Genomic DNA, 15,708 nt, shown 5'->3' on the forward strand with positions numbered 1-15,708 from the left:
ATTGTGACGACGGGACGAGCAGAGCCTTGCCTGCTGCCTAGATAAGAATCTATAAGAGGGTTTGGTAGACCTGGTGGTAGTGGTGGTAAGAGGAGTCCGAGATTGTGACTGGGAGTGGGAAGGAGAGGAGGAGGAGGAGGAGGAGTAAATGTATGATGGAGTCGTGACAGTGGAAATAAGTCTGGTCGTCGACGCGGGGACAGCCAAGCTTTTATATCGGCGGGCGGGACAACCTGCTGCTAATCAGCAACAAACACCACCACCGACGTGGGACAGTTAACTCACCACAGACCGGACGGCTTCTGGAAAGAGAAGCTAACGTCCTTCTCAGAAGGGCAGCTTGGTTGGTCATTCACTCTGCTCTTATTCCCGCACTCGACTGTTTCAATTCACTCGCTTTGGATATCTGCTGCTATGCTGGCAATTTAGACGGTGTAATTGTTACTCGATTCAATTGACAAATGGCTGGTGGATCGAATATCAATTGGAGGACCGGTTTTGCTCCGTCAGCACTTCACAGTCGACGCGGTGGGCCTGTACGTAAGTCAAAGGATATGCACTCTATTCTTCTATCAAGAAAATTAAAAATGGACAAGGAAAAAGACTTTTCTAACTTCGGAGTGGGGCGAGACTTGCCTTGCAGGAAAACCCGTCAAACGCGAGCTATGGTGCTAAGGAAAGGACGGTTAGTCAAGGCTGTCAAAGACACGAATTGAATACACCTTTCCAGCAGACAAACGCATATGCAAATGCACAAAAGATCGCTGGAATGTAAAATCCTTTTCTGTCTGCACATATGACTGGAAGGCCTTTCGCGGTCAGCTGCAATGCGGCCAGGGTTCTGCCGAGGACCCTCGACCGCCCCGGCACAAAGGCAGCGTTTGTCCCGGCCGGGTGTCGACGATACCCCGGCCTTCCATTCCAACAATGCTACCACTTTCTGCTTTTGACGATATCTTCAAGGACTGCCGTCTTGAGGAGGACCGATGCCTGGTATCGCCATATACTGAACTAGACGGCCCAAGTAAAGTCAAACTGTGGTAGTTGGATATCTTGCATATCAAACACCGGGTCTTGAAAATATCAATATCCAATACTTCGTGCCTTCAAGGCCGGATAACGAATGCAGAATAGCCCCACTTTGTCTTGAGGTGGGGTCTATGGGACGTCACTACCCCGCATATGGCAGGAGCCTTGCAAGCTACCGCTTCCCAAAATTGAATTGGACTAACGACTAACGCCAAGTCTAATGATCTCGGGCGGATTCTGGCGAAGACACAAGAGATCTAGCCGTGATAAAAGTCTTGATGATTTGAAATCACCGTCTGAATACCCTAGAACCAATCATCCGATCATGGCCATAATATGACCGTGCATATAACTGGATTGGTTTTCCACCATTTCTTTTTGCTTGTTTATCTATTCTTTTCGGAGCAAATTTGTTCACATTGGACCAGATACGGCTAACCTGAAATTCACATCCAACAACCTCAACACCAGAATTGGAAGCTCAGAAAGCCCCATACAATATCGCGATCCGGTCTTCTCCGTCAGGATAAGAGTGATAATGACAGATTAATTATTAATTTACAGGGGCAGTTATATGTATACAATAATAGGCCAAGAAACTGGAAACTAGATACGCCATACAGTGCTAAAACAGCGGAATGATAAAGCCCTTCCTTGCAACGTGTAAGGACTGGCTACGGGGCTATGTACGTGTAGGTCGCTAATATGCATATGTCCAAAGGTAACCTAGATGGTCTAGGAGCCCAAGTTGATCCAATATCGCCTCGAAGTTGAATTGTTATTCTTCAGTTGAGGTCACGTCCATCGCCACTTCCACCTCATACTCTCCTCAATCCTCTTCTTCGCCTCCGCTGCCTTTTTCCTTACCACCAGGGCCAATTCCTCATACCCCTTCTGTTCCTCAACCGGGACTGAAAATTCCCCTCCATGAAAAATCTCCGTACCCCTCCTCAAAATCTCCAGGTACTCATCCTTCTCCTTCTTCCCTTCGCCAAGTGGAATTACGATACCACAATATCTCCACAGCACTCCATTCATGAGCAACCTTGCCAACTTCGAATTCTCCGCTCTAAATGGCCATATAGTCATAATAATCCCTTGTAACCAAGCTGCCAAATCACAATACCCATTGAGTCCATACATAGACTCAACCCCCCTTAATCTTCTAAAATCAGACATCGCATAATCCATGTAGTTCTCAATCGCCGAGGCTCTGATATATAACGGCGGTGTTCTTCTACCTTTTGTTCTTCCGTAACTTCTTTGTGTCGGGGTTCTAGAACCATCTCGGTCCCGTGATTTTTTACGTTGAGAACTCTGGCAAATTTGTTGTAACGTCCCAGGGCCAATGTTATCAGTCTTTCTATATGCACCACTCCATTGCCACCATTCTTCGTCGCAATCCTCAAGCTCGTACCCGGCGCATAAAACTGTATGCGTGTTTTTTATCAAATTGACACTCAGCTCCTCCTCACCAATGCAAAACCTCTCAAGCAAATACTTCCAAGCTCGAGCATGTTGAATAACCTCCCTTCTAGCTTGCTTATTCTCCCTCCTCTCATCGACCTCAATAGTAAGTTCTGCACCATTATCACCCTCAACGGTTCCACTAAAGTAATCTTGCGCAGAAATAATCCATTTAATAACCGTCCACTGGGCTTCATCTTCCTCTTTTTGTCGTTGCTCTTCTAGTAGTTTTTCTTCATTATACGTTTCTGGGACCTTTTCGTCCCGGAAAACTAGTTCACACAGACGGGTGGTGTCTTCAAGGCTTAACCCTGTATTTTCAAGGGTGTTCGATGCATAAATCATCCTACTAAACTCCTTGGTAGCGATGTTGTCGAAGCTTTTGGCTTTCTTTTCGTACCGGGGGACGGGAGTCTCGGGGGGAGTGATAGTCGCGGATCCTGAGCTTTCGCCTGAATCCGACATGGTGAGTATTCCAGGATCTTATAGTATAGAGAACAATAAATACCGCAAAGTAATATATTGCGCTTGTGACGTCAAATTTAAATTGCTATATGGAATGAGAGGTGGGTAGAATGCTCCAATAGATAGTTAGAAACTTAAAATTGATCTTGAGATATTAAGGTCTTAGGCTGCGACCAGTGATTTTGGTTGAGGGGAGAGATAGAAAGCGAGAGAGAGAAATTAAAGAGAGAAGAAAATTTAATAAAGAAGGCACGGATAATAATAGTCTCTACAAGGCTATCAACCAAATTTGCAAAGGCGAGCAAGATCTTATAGGTATACAAGAAGATCTAGGGTTTATGAGGCCGTTCGCCTGTGATCATCGCCATGTGGGAGCTATATTTGAGCGTTGTTGCATTACGAAACCTTAGTGAGGAAAAACGTTTTTTCCAGACTGCCATGCATCATGACTTCCACAATTATGAATCCCAATAATCTAGGGCAGCTGTCCTAGCAAACCAAGATGGGCTTGTAGGTCCGGTTTGAATGGTTATATTTATCCCTATAATCTTCCATAAGAAACAAATAAGAGAGGCCGACACTGTCATGCCGATAGAGTAAAAGGAAAGAAGAAGAAACGAGAAAGAATAGATAGGTAAAAGTTACGATGTCAGTATCAACTATAAGGGCCACGCTTAAAAGGGGTACGTCAAAGGGGTTCGAAGTAAATCATCGTGCACGTGGGCGTAAAGCCGTTCAAAGAACTTGTAGCCATATAAAAATACATCGTTGGCGAAGCTTAAAAGAGGAAAAGCTATGGAAAGGTACGTAGGAAGGTCAAAACTGCATGTGCAAACCCGAAATTTTTCTACCATATGAAAATGCAAGGACGTGAGATGTAGTACAGTATTAGTGTTAGGCAAGGCTGTGGACAAGCCCAAAACGTAAAGGAAAGCCACAGCAAAGTTATTTCATATCGGGGGGAACAAAAGAGGATGATCATCAAGGATAGCAGAGCGGTGGTCCTCAAACCCCCAGTCTTAAGGGTGGCTACACGCAGATATTACGTGACCCAGATATGTTAGTAAACCGTCAGATTCACATGAACGGTTCAGCTAAGCACTGACCTGCCCATTAGGGGCCGGAGTCTCTCCTTGAGCCTGGAAATATTTTGTGTAAGGGTTTTCCCCCCTTCGAATTGCAGCCTCATCGACTTCGACACCTGGGTGACCATTCTCCAAGAGCATTCTTCTATTTGTTGTCGCTTCCTTCCCATCCTCAGCAAGCTTTATTTTGTTGACAGATTGAACTGAGAAGGGCCTAGCGTGTTTGTCAGCAAATGTCTAAGCTAGAAGTAGAATATAGAAAATCTTGAAAAAACTCACCCGTTGACTTCCCTATCAAGAGTGAGGTACTCCTTCATTGAATCCTTGCCTCCTCTTTCTTGCAAGTATTTCATATACAGATGCGTCAAATCTTTAATTGTTGATGGTGGCAGCCTGGCACGCCGTCGGATATCTGTGTGGACTTGTCGAATCTTCAAGTGTTGGGCAGCCTCATTTTCTGGGGTCGTCAAGAGCTCCATTTCAAGCTGCAACCAATTGATCCAGAAATATCGGCTGTCGAGACACCAGTGGTGATTCTTTTGGAACAACTGTCGGGCCTCTTCGACATTACCCTTGTTTTTCCAAACCATACGAGCCCACTCTGCGGTGATAGCACCTTTAGTGTATGGATCAGTTGCGGGGTTGTCAACAACGTCTGAGAACACTTTGATGGCGGCATCCAGCGCTTCATTTCGGCGGGTGATATTGGCCAATGCAACAATCCCTTCGACGTATCCCGGTAGAACTATCAAGATAGATTCGATGATGTCCTTCGCCATATCCGGTTTGCCATGCATCTCTTCAAAAAAGGCGTACTGCAGACGAATTTGCGGTCTACTCATCGGGACGTAGAGCATGCAAGCACGTTGGTAGATATTTCGCACCTCTTCTTCCTTGTTCTCTTGGGCGCTCACCCACCTTGCGTATCGGAACCAGAATTCATCGTAAAAAGATGCGGTAACCAGGCACCGTTCGTAGAGAAATTGAATACGTGCGTAGTCTCCTTCAACCTCCTCGAAGTCAAGGTACCTTCGCCAATTGATGAGTTGCGCTTCATCGAGTTCTGTCACGTGGAAATAAGGGCGTTTAATCTGCGGTATTGTCAGCATAGATCTAATAATCGGCTTAGAATCTGCATACCTCCTGTTCGTATGTCCAGCGCTTCGTGGTCTCTGTCTGAGTTCTCTGGAAAATTTCGAGATGAAAATTGTCGATTCTGGCTCTAACTTCTCGTTCAATTTCAAGCTCTCCACGCTCCATTTTCAATTGTTGATGACCGGCTTGAATAGGCTGTTGTGGCTCATTCTCAACCTCTTGTCGGAACTGTGCGAGCATATCCGCGGGTAGAAGTTCGTTAAGCGGCCTTGTCTGAGCCATCGTCCTGAATCTTTCGAAGTATCGGGCATATTGGTGCATTGGAATATGAACAACCCGATCCAAAATGGCATATATCCTGTCGTGGGCATCGAGCCTCTCCTCAAACTCGATGTATTTGTCCCAAAACGGGTGAGCGAGAAAGTCGAGACCAACGCAGTTGGCACCACGCTCAAACAATCTATTATGGTTAGCGGAGTCCTTGTCAGTTTTAGCTATCCTATAATGGTATGCAGAAATCGGGGGGAGGGATTGGATGAGCGCATGAGTAACAAACAGAATGAGACGTTAACTAAGCCTAATACTGGCAACCGGTCCAGGAATTTTCTATCGGTTGTAGTTTATTTGCCATCTCCGAGATGACTCCGTTTCTTATTCCCGTTGGTGAAGTGCGATGAACCGCACGCAGACTCGGGGATGTAAAGAGAGGTGTGTAGAAGAGATGTGAAAGATAGAGATAACGATGTGGAAGTGAGGTTCATCGCGGAGAGGTTTCACTGAAGTTATGATAGAAGATTTGTAAAGATCTTGCGCTTCAAGGAGGGGGGAGGGGAGGGGTAAAGGAAGGAAGGGGGTTACACGGCTGCAAGGTTTCTCCAATAAAGTATTTATACCACTGGAACATCCCTCGTCCCGCCGTTGAATCTAGGTTATTGCCTTCTATATATGTTCAGTTGGCTTTTTGTGATAAGAAAACTTACTCTCTGGTCACGTCGATATCATGGCTGGTATCGACTTTGAAGTTACAGTACGCGGTCCAGAGGTCAACAGAATTTGTGATGCTGGCGACTCCACGTTCGTACACCATCTCTGAGGCCTCCGTACCAGCAATACTGAACTCCAAGTCGGCGTATTTCTTCCAGTATCCGAAGAGTAACGGAAATTTCGCGAGGAACCGGTCAAACGCGCTTCGGGTCATAGCTATTGCCTGGGGTGAGGAGTTCCTGTTAAGGCCACCACCTCCCTCAAGACCTTCGCAGACGCGTATTAACTTTTCCCAATTCTCGAAATCATCACCGTCCTCCAGCTAATACCAAATTGAATCCAATTAGCATTTAATCACAGAAGTATCCAGTGAGAAAAAAAAAAGGAAAACATACGACGACTTTGTTCGCAGCCTCATATTCGGCATTCTCATCCACATTCATCGCCTGGGGGTCGGGGTTCTGGTAGTAGCTCATATTGGCGACGTGCAGAGGCCGCTACCCACTGTTTACTGGTTTTCCGAGCAGAGAAATCGTACAGATCACGGGGAGCCAAAGAAGGTATCGCGCATGCGAGGTCAATGGAGGGAACGTGTAGTATGTCGAGAGGGTCCGAAAGGTCGTGCGGATGAATGATGACGATAGTGGTAGCGTCGTAATTTAGTTTGGAGGATGGATTGATGGATGAAAAGGTGATGTTCAGATGGCTGGGGTGTCCTATTGAAAAAGCTGGCCATGACAACGCCAAGCCCGCCAAGAGTCAACTCGGATGTTTACCGACACAACACAACAACGCGCAAATTTCCAACAGCTCGCAACACAATATAGAACCACGCCAACATTAGGTACATGGCCAGTTACGAGACTGACACGGCCATCAGTCTCGTAACCAGACTTGTGTGTTGCGCTACCAATTTTCACGGCCATGCCCAGCGTGAGCGGCAGTCTCGTAACCAAACTGTGTGAGCGGCTGGTGTTACACGTTACGTATGACCAACACTTTCGTATCGATTAGAATATATGACCTCAATATGCATTTTCCCATGCCCTGGATGCGCTTTTGGTTGGCTAGAAGTAGCGACTAGGCTTACAAGATAGTAAAGTCACTATATAGACAAGCTAAGCCAAGATCCATGCTAGGAATCTTGTTTAGCTTATATCGTCATGAAGGCTGAGGGTGTCAGCCTTGTTAGCATGCTATAGCTAGCATGTTTTATAAAACCGAAGTACTTACACTTCACGATATCGCTCTAAATCAACTCTCACCTTTCAGAACCTAAGTTTCCCGGAATTCGTCATTGAGCGTGTAGGAACATTGCTGGCGTAAAGTTTATTGGGATGGAAGCGGCAGCATCGGTCGCAGGGCTAGTGGCCCTTGCCGACCTCGTTATTGCGAAAGGATATAAATACTACTCTACGGTTAAAGAAGCAAAACACGAGATTCGAAGCCTTATAGATGAAACTGTATTATTGCATGGAGTACTTAGCAACCTACGTTTCGCTCTCCTACGGCTTGGGGAGTATGCGATCGAGCAGCAGTTCGGTATGTCAAAGGGTCTTCGTCTACTGTTGTAATCTACTAAACCAACTCCTATGGATAGATTCTATCGGAGCGTCTCTGTCTGAGGGGCCGAGAATTCTGCGACATATCCTCATGACATCTGAGTGTCTGATGGCCTGCAAAAAGGACCTCCAGCGCTTGTATGATGCACTCCCGGAGCTCGATCATACCGATTCGTCAAAGCTTGCCCGTATATCATATCGGTTAACCTGGCCGTTTAAGAAAGAAGAGACAAATCAAATAACGGAGAGCATCAAGCGGCATAAAAGCAATATAATGCTGGCCTTGCAAACTAATACAATGTATTCCACCAATGGTTGTTAGAGCTTTTGCAATCTCGCATGAGAGGCTAATCAAGCTGTTATATAATTATCGATATGTCTATAAAGATCGGCATTAGTATCAGTTTTAAAAGGACAAGACGATTTGAAAGATATTGCAGAACAAATTCGGGCAGGCCAATTGGACACTGTTAAACGGCTTGAACGGATATATCTTGGTCTGTAACAGCCTGCTGTTGATCTAGCACAGTACTAAACTCTTATTATCTACTCTAGATATCGAGAAGCGGCGGATTATCAATTGGGCAAGCACTGCGAATCCTCGGGCTGCCCACCAAAATAATTTGAGTCTCCGATATGCTGGAACAGCTGAATGGTTTGCTGATCGCGACGAGTACCAAACATGGAGGAACACGCCCAATGCGCGGCTCTGGCTCTCAGGAATCCGTGAGTAACCGTGTCTAGACCCTTTCCGCCATTAGCAGGTAAAGTTTGCTAACTCATTTACATGATTATTCCACTCAGCGGGTGCTGGAAAGACCGTCATGGTGTAAGAGACTAGCAGTTGAAGAATTTCTCGAATATTACACTAATATATATACATTGATTATAGTTCATCTATTATAGAAAGTATCATCGACGAGATGGAGGATAGCGATGCGATAGCTTTCCACTACTGTGACTTTAAGTCCAAAGACTCACAGACTTTGGACAATATACTCTGTTCACTAATCATGCAAGTTTCTAAGCAAAGCGCATCCGCATTCGACATCCTAGAGGAGGTTTACATCAAGCACAATCCTGACAGATCTATTGGCTCTTGTTTAGGGGATTGCGGTGTTGACCTTATACAAATTTTGTCACAAGTCTCCATGCCATATGCCAACTTGATCATAGTTGTTGACGGATTAGACGAATGCACAAATAGAGCCGACTTAGCACAGCAGCTTAGCCGACTCCCAGATATAGGACCCAACCCAATCAAGGTTCTTTTGTGCAGTCGCCCCGAACCAGATCTTGAGAACGTATTATCCGCCTATGATAGAATCGAGGTCGCCGCTTCCAAATCAGATGTACAGCTTTATGTTGCGTTAGCCGTTGAAGACCGAATCCGTTCTAAAAAACTCAGACTGGGTAGGCCTCGGCCAGGGAAGCCTGATATGAAGCCTTTGATTATAGACAATCTTGTCGAAGGCTGTAAAGGAATGTTAGTTAAATTTAGACCTATATCTTTTGATCCACATCCGCTCAAGGCATTGCTAAAATTCAACATATACTATTAGGTTCCAGTGGGCAGTCTGCCAGATCGATTATCTATGCCAGCTTGGTACCGATAACGAGCGGAAGCAAGCGCTGAGCAACCTTCCACCGGGACTAAATGGAGTTTATCAGAAAATTCTGGAAAGGATAACATCGAATGAGGGCGGGGGCGGAAGCGACATAGAGTATCTCCTGCGGACGCTACGATGGCTGACGTTTTCCGTAACCCCGTTGACTTTATCACAGTTGACAGAGGCTGCTGCGAACATTAGATCTGCGGAGGGTTTCTATGATGAGGACTCAATTCTTGACGAGGATAAAATTCTCGAATTAGGGAGCAGTTTTGTGAGACTGAACCACGAAACAAAAATATTGGAATTTTCTCACTTCACCGTCAAAGACTTCTTCATACAATTAGAGAATTGGAGTCAACGCCCGCCTTCATTAGACCTTTTCAGAATAAACAAATTTGATAGTCACAGATGGTTGGCAAAGTTTTGCTTGCGCTACATGATGCTCAAAAACTTCCAAGAAGCGTATCTCTTTGCTGATGACGAATTCGCGGGGTTGTATGAGACTTACCCATTACTCAAGTACGCGGATTACTATTGGGACGAACACGCCAGGGCCGCTCTTCCTCTTTGGGACGATGATCTTGACACCTTGGTTAAAGATTTCCTTAGAGTCCAAAACAATTCTTACTTCCTGCGATGGCGAAAAGGCAACCTCCTCCCTGATATTGGAAACTCGAGACCTGGCTTCTGGGGAAACGGTTTATTCATTCACGATGGCATCCAGCTTTTCTTCGCAGCTTATTCTGGGCTGTTAAGCGTAACGAAAGAACTCGTTAAGGAGGAAGACTGTGTCAATTTTATAGTCCCTCACTGCGGAACTCCTCTTTCGGCGGCTTTGCTCAAATATCATGAACGGCAGATACCGGTCGAGCTTCAATCAGATAATCAGTTACCCCCGATTTCTCATGATTACAACCAGATAATCTTGCTCTTGATAAACTCGGGGGCTGATCCCAACATATGTACCGAGGGGAACGAAATTACCTACCCCTTTTTCACTTTTTTCGAAGCAGGAAAATACTGTCCTACGACTGCAGAACTGATATTCTCAAAACTTGAGAAGCAAGTTTCGATGGAAGTTGTTGACTCTTTATGCAAAAATATTCTAAGTGGGTGGATCACCAACGCCGAAGTCATCCAGTTACTCGAATTCTCCACGGCTGAACTCTGGGATAGAAACTGTAAAGCGAAAATCTGCGAGGCTTTGATGAGAAATGGGGCTGCGGAAGCAGAGGTCGGGCATCTTGTCGATGATTTCCGGCCATTGGCGCTGAACAAAAACGAAGTGCCTGACCCCGATGAGTTTTTTCCGATAAGAAATACTCTTACTCCTGAGCAAGAAACAGACGCACCACGTCTGCAAAAACTACTCTCAGCTGCGAGAGCAGGGATGAGTGACATAGTCAATACTATTATCTCCAAATACCCTGGTATTATCAACAATCGTGGTCCAGATGGATTTACCGCTCTTGATTGCGCGTGCTCATTTGGTCATGAAACCATAGTGAGTCAGCTGCTGGCTTGCAGTCGTATTTCTGTGAATACGCAGGCGCCAGAGAATGATAATTTCTCGCCTTTACACTATGCTTGCATTTCTGCACATTATAATTGTGTTCGACTCCTGCTGGACGCAGGTGCTGATGTTAACCTCCAGTCTTCCCATGGCGAGACTCCTTTGATGTCCCTCTGGCAATCGTATGATATGCTTTCTGCGGCTGCTGGGAAAACAAAAAACCTTTTCAGAATCTCAGAGGATCTAATTTCTTCCAATATCGATTTCTCCCTGAAAACTAACGATAATGGCACGTATTATCACTACGCATGTTTCCTCCCAGAACCTAAATATCTAGAGGCTGTCCTAAATCGAAATCGTGGCCTCGACATCGACAGCCAGGACATAAAAGGCTATACTGCCCTCCATGATGCAGCAGCTAATATCAATAGCAGTTTGGTCAAGCTTTTACTTTCACATAAGGCCGCTATTGATCCCTGTACTGATACCGGCGCTACGCCTCTTATGAAGGCTTGCCAATTTGGGAACCCCGATTCAATCGCCATTTTAATCCAAGCCGGCGCTCAAGTGACAGTAAAACACAAAACGCGAGGATGGCTCCCTCAGCACTACGCATGTTTTTCCTCCAACCCAGACAGTCTACCCTTACTATTGAAAGCCGGGAAGGCCTCTGGTAGCCAGATTTCAGTCGGGACACCAACAGAGGATGGGGAAACTTTGCTGCACATTGCTGTTCGGAACGAGTTTCCGGAAACAGCTCTTAAGCTAGTAGAATGGCTATTGAAACTTCCAGATATCGATGTCGACTCTGTCACCACCGAGGGGTACACAGCGTTTGCAGTTGCAGCGGGGATGATGAAAAGAAGTCCTGAAGACCCAGACCTTGGTCAGCTGGGACTACATTCACCAGATAGTCCTTGTTTCCGGCGCTTTCAAGTACTTAGACTTCTCCTACCACGGACGACATTGCCTAACGGCTTTGGTGTTACCTACAATGCCCCCTTCTTCGAGACACTCCAGGTAACCTGCGAGGCATGTTGGAGAGAATGTCTTTTATTGTTTCAGAAGCATCCTCAGATTGGACTAGAAGCTAAAATCACCACTGACGAACAAACCCCACTCCACTCGTTAGTATCGAGGGAAGTCTCACTCTCAAGAGTCGAATTCATGATTAGAAGTGGTGCAAATGCGACAGCAATAATGCCTGACGGCCGTACTGCACTTCATATGATGCTTGGCTGGCTGGACACTGTCAACGGTATCAAGCTGATTAAGCTCCTATGTGATCATGGAGTGGACGTCAATGCGTCGTGCAGACTAGGCAAAACCGCACTAATGGTAGCTGCTGAGAAACAAAAAGTTGGTTTCATTCGAGCTCTACTTGGCTGCGGCGCAAATGTTGCGGCAATCGATTCTAAAGGCTGCTCTGCACTCGATTATGGGATAGAAATTGATTCAGATGTCTCGGTAGTGAAGGTGCTTGTTGAAGCTGGGGCGGAAATCGAGCATAGCACCCAGGATCGAGAATTACCTCCAGTAATTAAAGCAGCTTCTCTCGGAAACACGATAGTCCTAAACTTCCTTCTTGACCAAAAGCCTATCGATGTTTCCAGAACAGTGGCCGAAACTGGAGAAAATATTTGGCATATGCTGCTGTTCTCCGATAACTCGCTGCGAATAATCGAGATATTAAAGGAGAGAAAATTCCAGGCCTCGATAAATATGAAGAACGCAGCCCAATTAACGCCTCTGAACATAGCACTGGATATTGACTGTAGCCCCGATATCCTTGAAGCTTTGATACTGGCTGGTAGTAACGTCTTCGATGAAGATTCCTACGGAACCACATGTTTGGAGTATGCAATTAAATCCCGTCCGGTCTCTAGTGTTAATGCGCTCCTTAAAAACCTCCCCCGGGTCGATTGTACAATGGAACGAAAGGTCACACTGGAATTTCTCCGGTCCCCAGGCTTCCCCCTTAACTCTCAAGTCATAAATTTAGTGCTGGAACATCATGAAAATATTTCCCAGGAGGACGTTTTCCTTTTCGCTGGGTTGAAAGACCTAGACGATAAGGCATATAGCCTCGTCGCATCCTTTATTCGCCAAGGAAAGGTCTACACCGGAACTGAATTCGTCAGTGATGCCGCCGGCAGATCTGCTTTCTCAATCGCGGAAAGCTGCTCAAATTTCCAATTTTGCCGTATTCTAGAAGAATGGAAACCGGTTAAGGCCGATGGCAATTTTCCTTCCCTGGATATCGATATATATACCGGGGGACATAAATCCACTAGCAGCTCAATCAGCGGGTCTAGTGGGAGTTCCGGCAGCGGCGCTCATGCATCATATAGAACTTTGTTCCAACGGATATCTCATGCAATTAAGTTTGGCAGCTTTCAATCTCAGATGGGAGAGTTTCTTTCAGACGAGGACTTTGAAATAATTAAGAACGGCACTGGCAATTGCAGACCTCTAGTAGTACCAGATTTGGGAGTTCCACAAATAGCTTGGTTCTCCGTAACAATCTTACAGGTTGCTATCCACTATTGGGATCAGGAAGTCGTCCGTATTCTTCTATCGAATAAGTGTCTGCTGCCCATACAAGATGGGTACGGATGGGACGCGCTATTTCACATCCTCAACCGCGACGCGTCGTCTGAGCTTGAGTTTATAGCAAATGTTCTTGAAGGTTTAGAGTCGAAGGAAGATCACAGAGGAGAATTAAGGAATCATCGTCTCGTACCTGCGTCTGGTACAGCTGATGAAGGTGTATTAGAAACTGCTCTTCACTTTTTGGCCCGTTCTGGCCATTGGCGTTGCGCAAGAATTTTAGTGGAGAAAGCCGCTCTGTTTTTTAAGATTCCTGATGAGCTGGATCTACCCCTTCGGGGTCGACAGCGCTGGATACAAGGAGGCACATGTAAGTGTAACTTCATGGATTTAACCGTCACTCAAGTTGCTACATCAAAGACACCGATAGCTATCGTCGAATGGGTTTTCTCGATCTTATAGTTCCGAAGTCTTCGGGGTCGATGATATTTAAATATTCATTCCTCCTCAAGTTTTCTGTTTTATTGTCGAAAGTTTTTAATTTTTATGAATACAAAACTAACAAAACCGGGGTAACAGTCTCTATTGTCAATCTAATTGATTCACGCGGCGATACACCGATACGTACTGCCGTCATTCATGGCAACCTGAAGTTCATTGAAGAGATGCTTAAACTCCCGGATCCACAAAGGCCTCATGTTGACCTGTGGGGACAAAATGGGCTACTTTCTCTCAAATGTGCGGCACTAGAAGTGAAAGGAGGATATGCAATCGCCGACACCCTGAATGCTGGTTATCCTAATCTAAAAATGAGTGGTCAAGAATTCTTCAAGCCAGAGCTTGAAGTATTCTCCTGTGCAAAGAGTGCCCGGTGTCTTGAGATACTCTTGCAAGCAGGGGCAGATCTCAGCTTCTGGGATGCAGCCGAAGGTCACGTTTTACATCATCTCCTCTTCAACCATATGCACGAGGCTCTAGATGTCGTCCTGAACCACATGGGTCCCGAGTGGGCTATCTCAGTTCTGACAAAAAGCGCATCGGTGTACGGGCACGCACTAGATATATTAGGCCGTACCGGTTGCAACCCCTGCCTAGAGGACGGTCTACAAAAATTCTTCGGCCCTCTTTTGCCAGGGATCCCGATACAATGTATCGAGGATGGAATAGAGACGGCAGCATACCAGGGATATTTTGAATTTGCGGACAATCTTAGGTTCATTGTTGAACAACGACTTGATGGAATAGAGTAAGATACTGGCCCCTATCTAGATCTAGAGATGAAGTTCTATAGGTATGGGATTTTATCGGGTTAGTAATATACTAATGAATTCGAATCCCAACTAGATGCGTTGACATTAGTGTATTTCGTCTCAATATCCATCTACGTAGACATGGAACCGAGCCGATTCTATCGGCAGATGGATCTAGGAATTTGATTTCTAGTGTATTAAGTAAGTAGGTATCTTATAAAGTTTTTAATTTGTATTTGTCGTAGCGCTTAGTTCTAGCCATACATTAATTATAAGCCTGTTCGCCACCCATTTCTTTCAATGTTGTCACTTTCGAAGTTACCAGCTTCGTGGGTAAGTTTAATTATAATTAAAGGCAATGCAATAATCGTAGCTGTAGACATGCACATATTGAGGTTTTTAAGCCTATATGGTAACTATCTACTACTATCTGGATCGCAATCAGAATTAAGTGTATGAAGGGCAGATAGATGTAGAACGCTATTTACTTTTTAAAAAACACTGTCAGGATATGATATGATATAGTATTACAGAATATAGTTTCTAATTAACCGGGTATTAATATATTAATTCTCATGACTTGAATCAGTAAAATTACATCACGTTTTGTCTCCGCAGCTGACAGGCAAAATGTGGCACCTATCAAGAACCCTCACAGCTACCAGGATAAATCAGGACAACAGTAGACCACCAAATGTGCCTCTTATAAGTAAGAGGCCATATGGTACCCTGAATTGAATAAATTCCACCCCTCCGCCCCCAAAATCCCTTTGATCAAATGAATAATAACAACATCAATCAAATCAACTCTTTGCCCCCCAAACTGTGCCATAAAAGCGCAGCCACCATGCAACTTCAGACAAAAGTTACGAGTCCAGAACGGCCGGCCGACGGAGCGCAGCACTCAGTGGACTTGCAAACCGACCGGCGTCTTCCGACGCTTACATTCGGTTCGGTTTCATTGGCCAGAAATACCGCCCGCGTTACGTTCCCCACTGCCGTTCCGTTCGAGATTTGAATTGAATTTCTCAACCGTTTTCGAACCCGATTCTCTTTTGTTTTGTTTTTAAAAACTCTCCCGATTATACCTTCCCT

The 15,708-nt window shown here is 45.3% G+C and overlaps 3 protein-coding genes across 3 annotated transcripts; 1 reads left to right on the forward strand and 2 right to left on the reverse strand.

The window, feature by feature from the left end:
* Nucleotides 1-1,824: 1,824 nt before the first annotated feature.
* On the reverse strand, nucleotides 1,825-2,961 carry AOL_s00076g90 (uncharacterized protein; the record flags this gene model as incomplete). The annotated part of the gene is made up of 1 exon (XM_011122643.1): nucleotides 1,825-2,961. One exon carries the CDS (start codon nucleotides 2,959-2,961, stop codon nucleotides 1,825-1,827), a length of 1,137 nt encoding a protein of 378 aa, XP_011120945.1.
* A 1,094-nt stretch (nucleotides 2,962-4,055) lies between these two features.
* On the reverse strand, nucleotides 4,056-6,601 carry AOL_s00076g91 (uncharacterized protein; the record flags this gene model as incomplete). The annotated part of the gene is made up of 5 exons (XM_011122644.1): nucleotides 4,056-4,260; nucleotides 4,326-5,137; nucleotides 5,187-5,601; nucleotides 6,122-6,447; nucleotides 6,521-6,601. 5 exons carry the CDS (start codon nucleotides 6,599-6,601, stop codon nucleotides 4,056-4,058), a joined length of 1,839 nt encoding a protein of 612 aa, XP_011120946.1.
* An 861-nt stretch (nucleotides 6,602-7,462) lies between these two features.
* AOL_s00076g92 (uncharacterized protein) lies at nucleotides 7,463-14,613 on the forward strand (the record flags this gene model as incomplete). Its single annotated transcript, XM_011122645.1, has 6 exons — nucleotides 7,463-7,667; nucleotides 8,243-8,413; nucleotides 8,492-8,516; nucleotides 8,580-9,173; nucleotides 9,250-13,733; nucleotides 13,943-14,613. 6 exons carry the CDS (start codon nucleotides 7,463-7,465, stop codon nucleotides 14,611-14,613), a joined length of 6,150 nt encoding a protein of 2,049 aa, XP_011120947.1.
* Nucleotides 14,614-15,708: the final 1,095 nt, after the last annotated feature.

This window comes from Orbilia oligospora, assembly GCF_000225545.1.
Source record: "Orbilia oligospora ATCC 24927 unplaced genomic scaffold scaffold00076, whole genome shotgun sequence".
In the NCBI taxonomy this organism is placed as follows: domain Eukaryota; kingdom Fungi; phylum Ascomycota; class Orbiliomycetes; order Orbiliales; family Orbiliaceae; genus Orbilia; species Orbilia oligospora.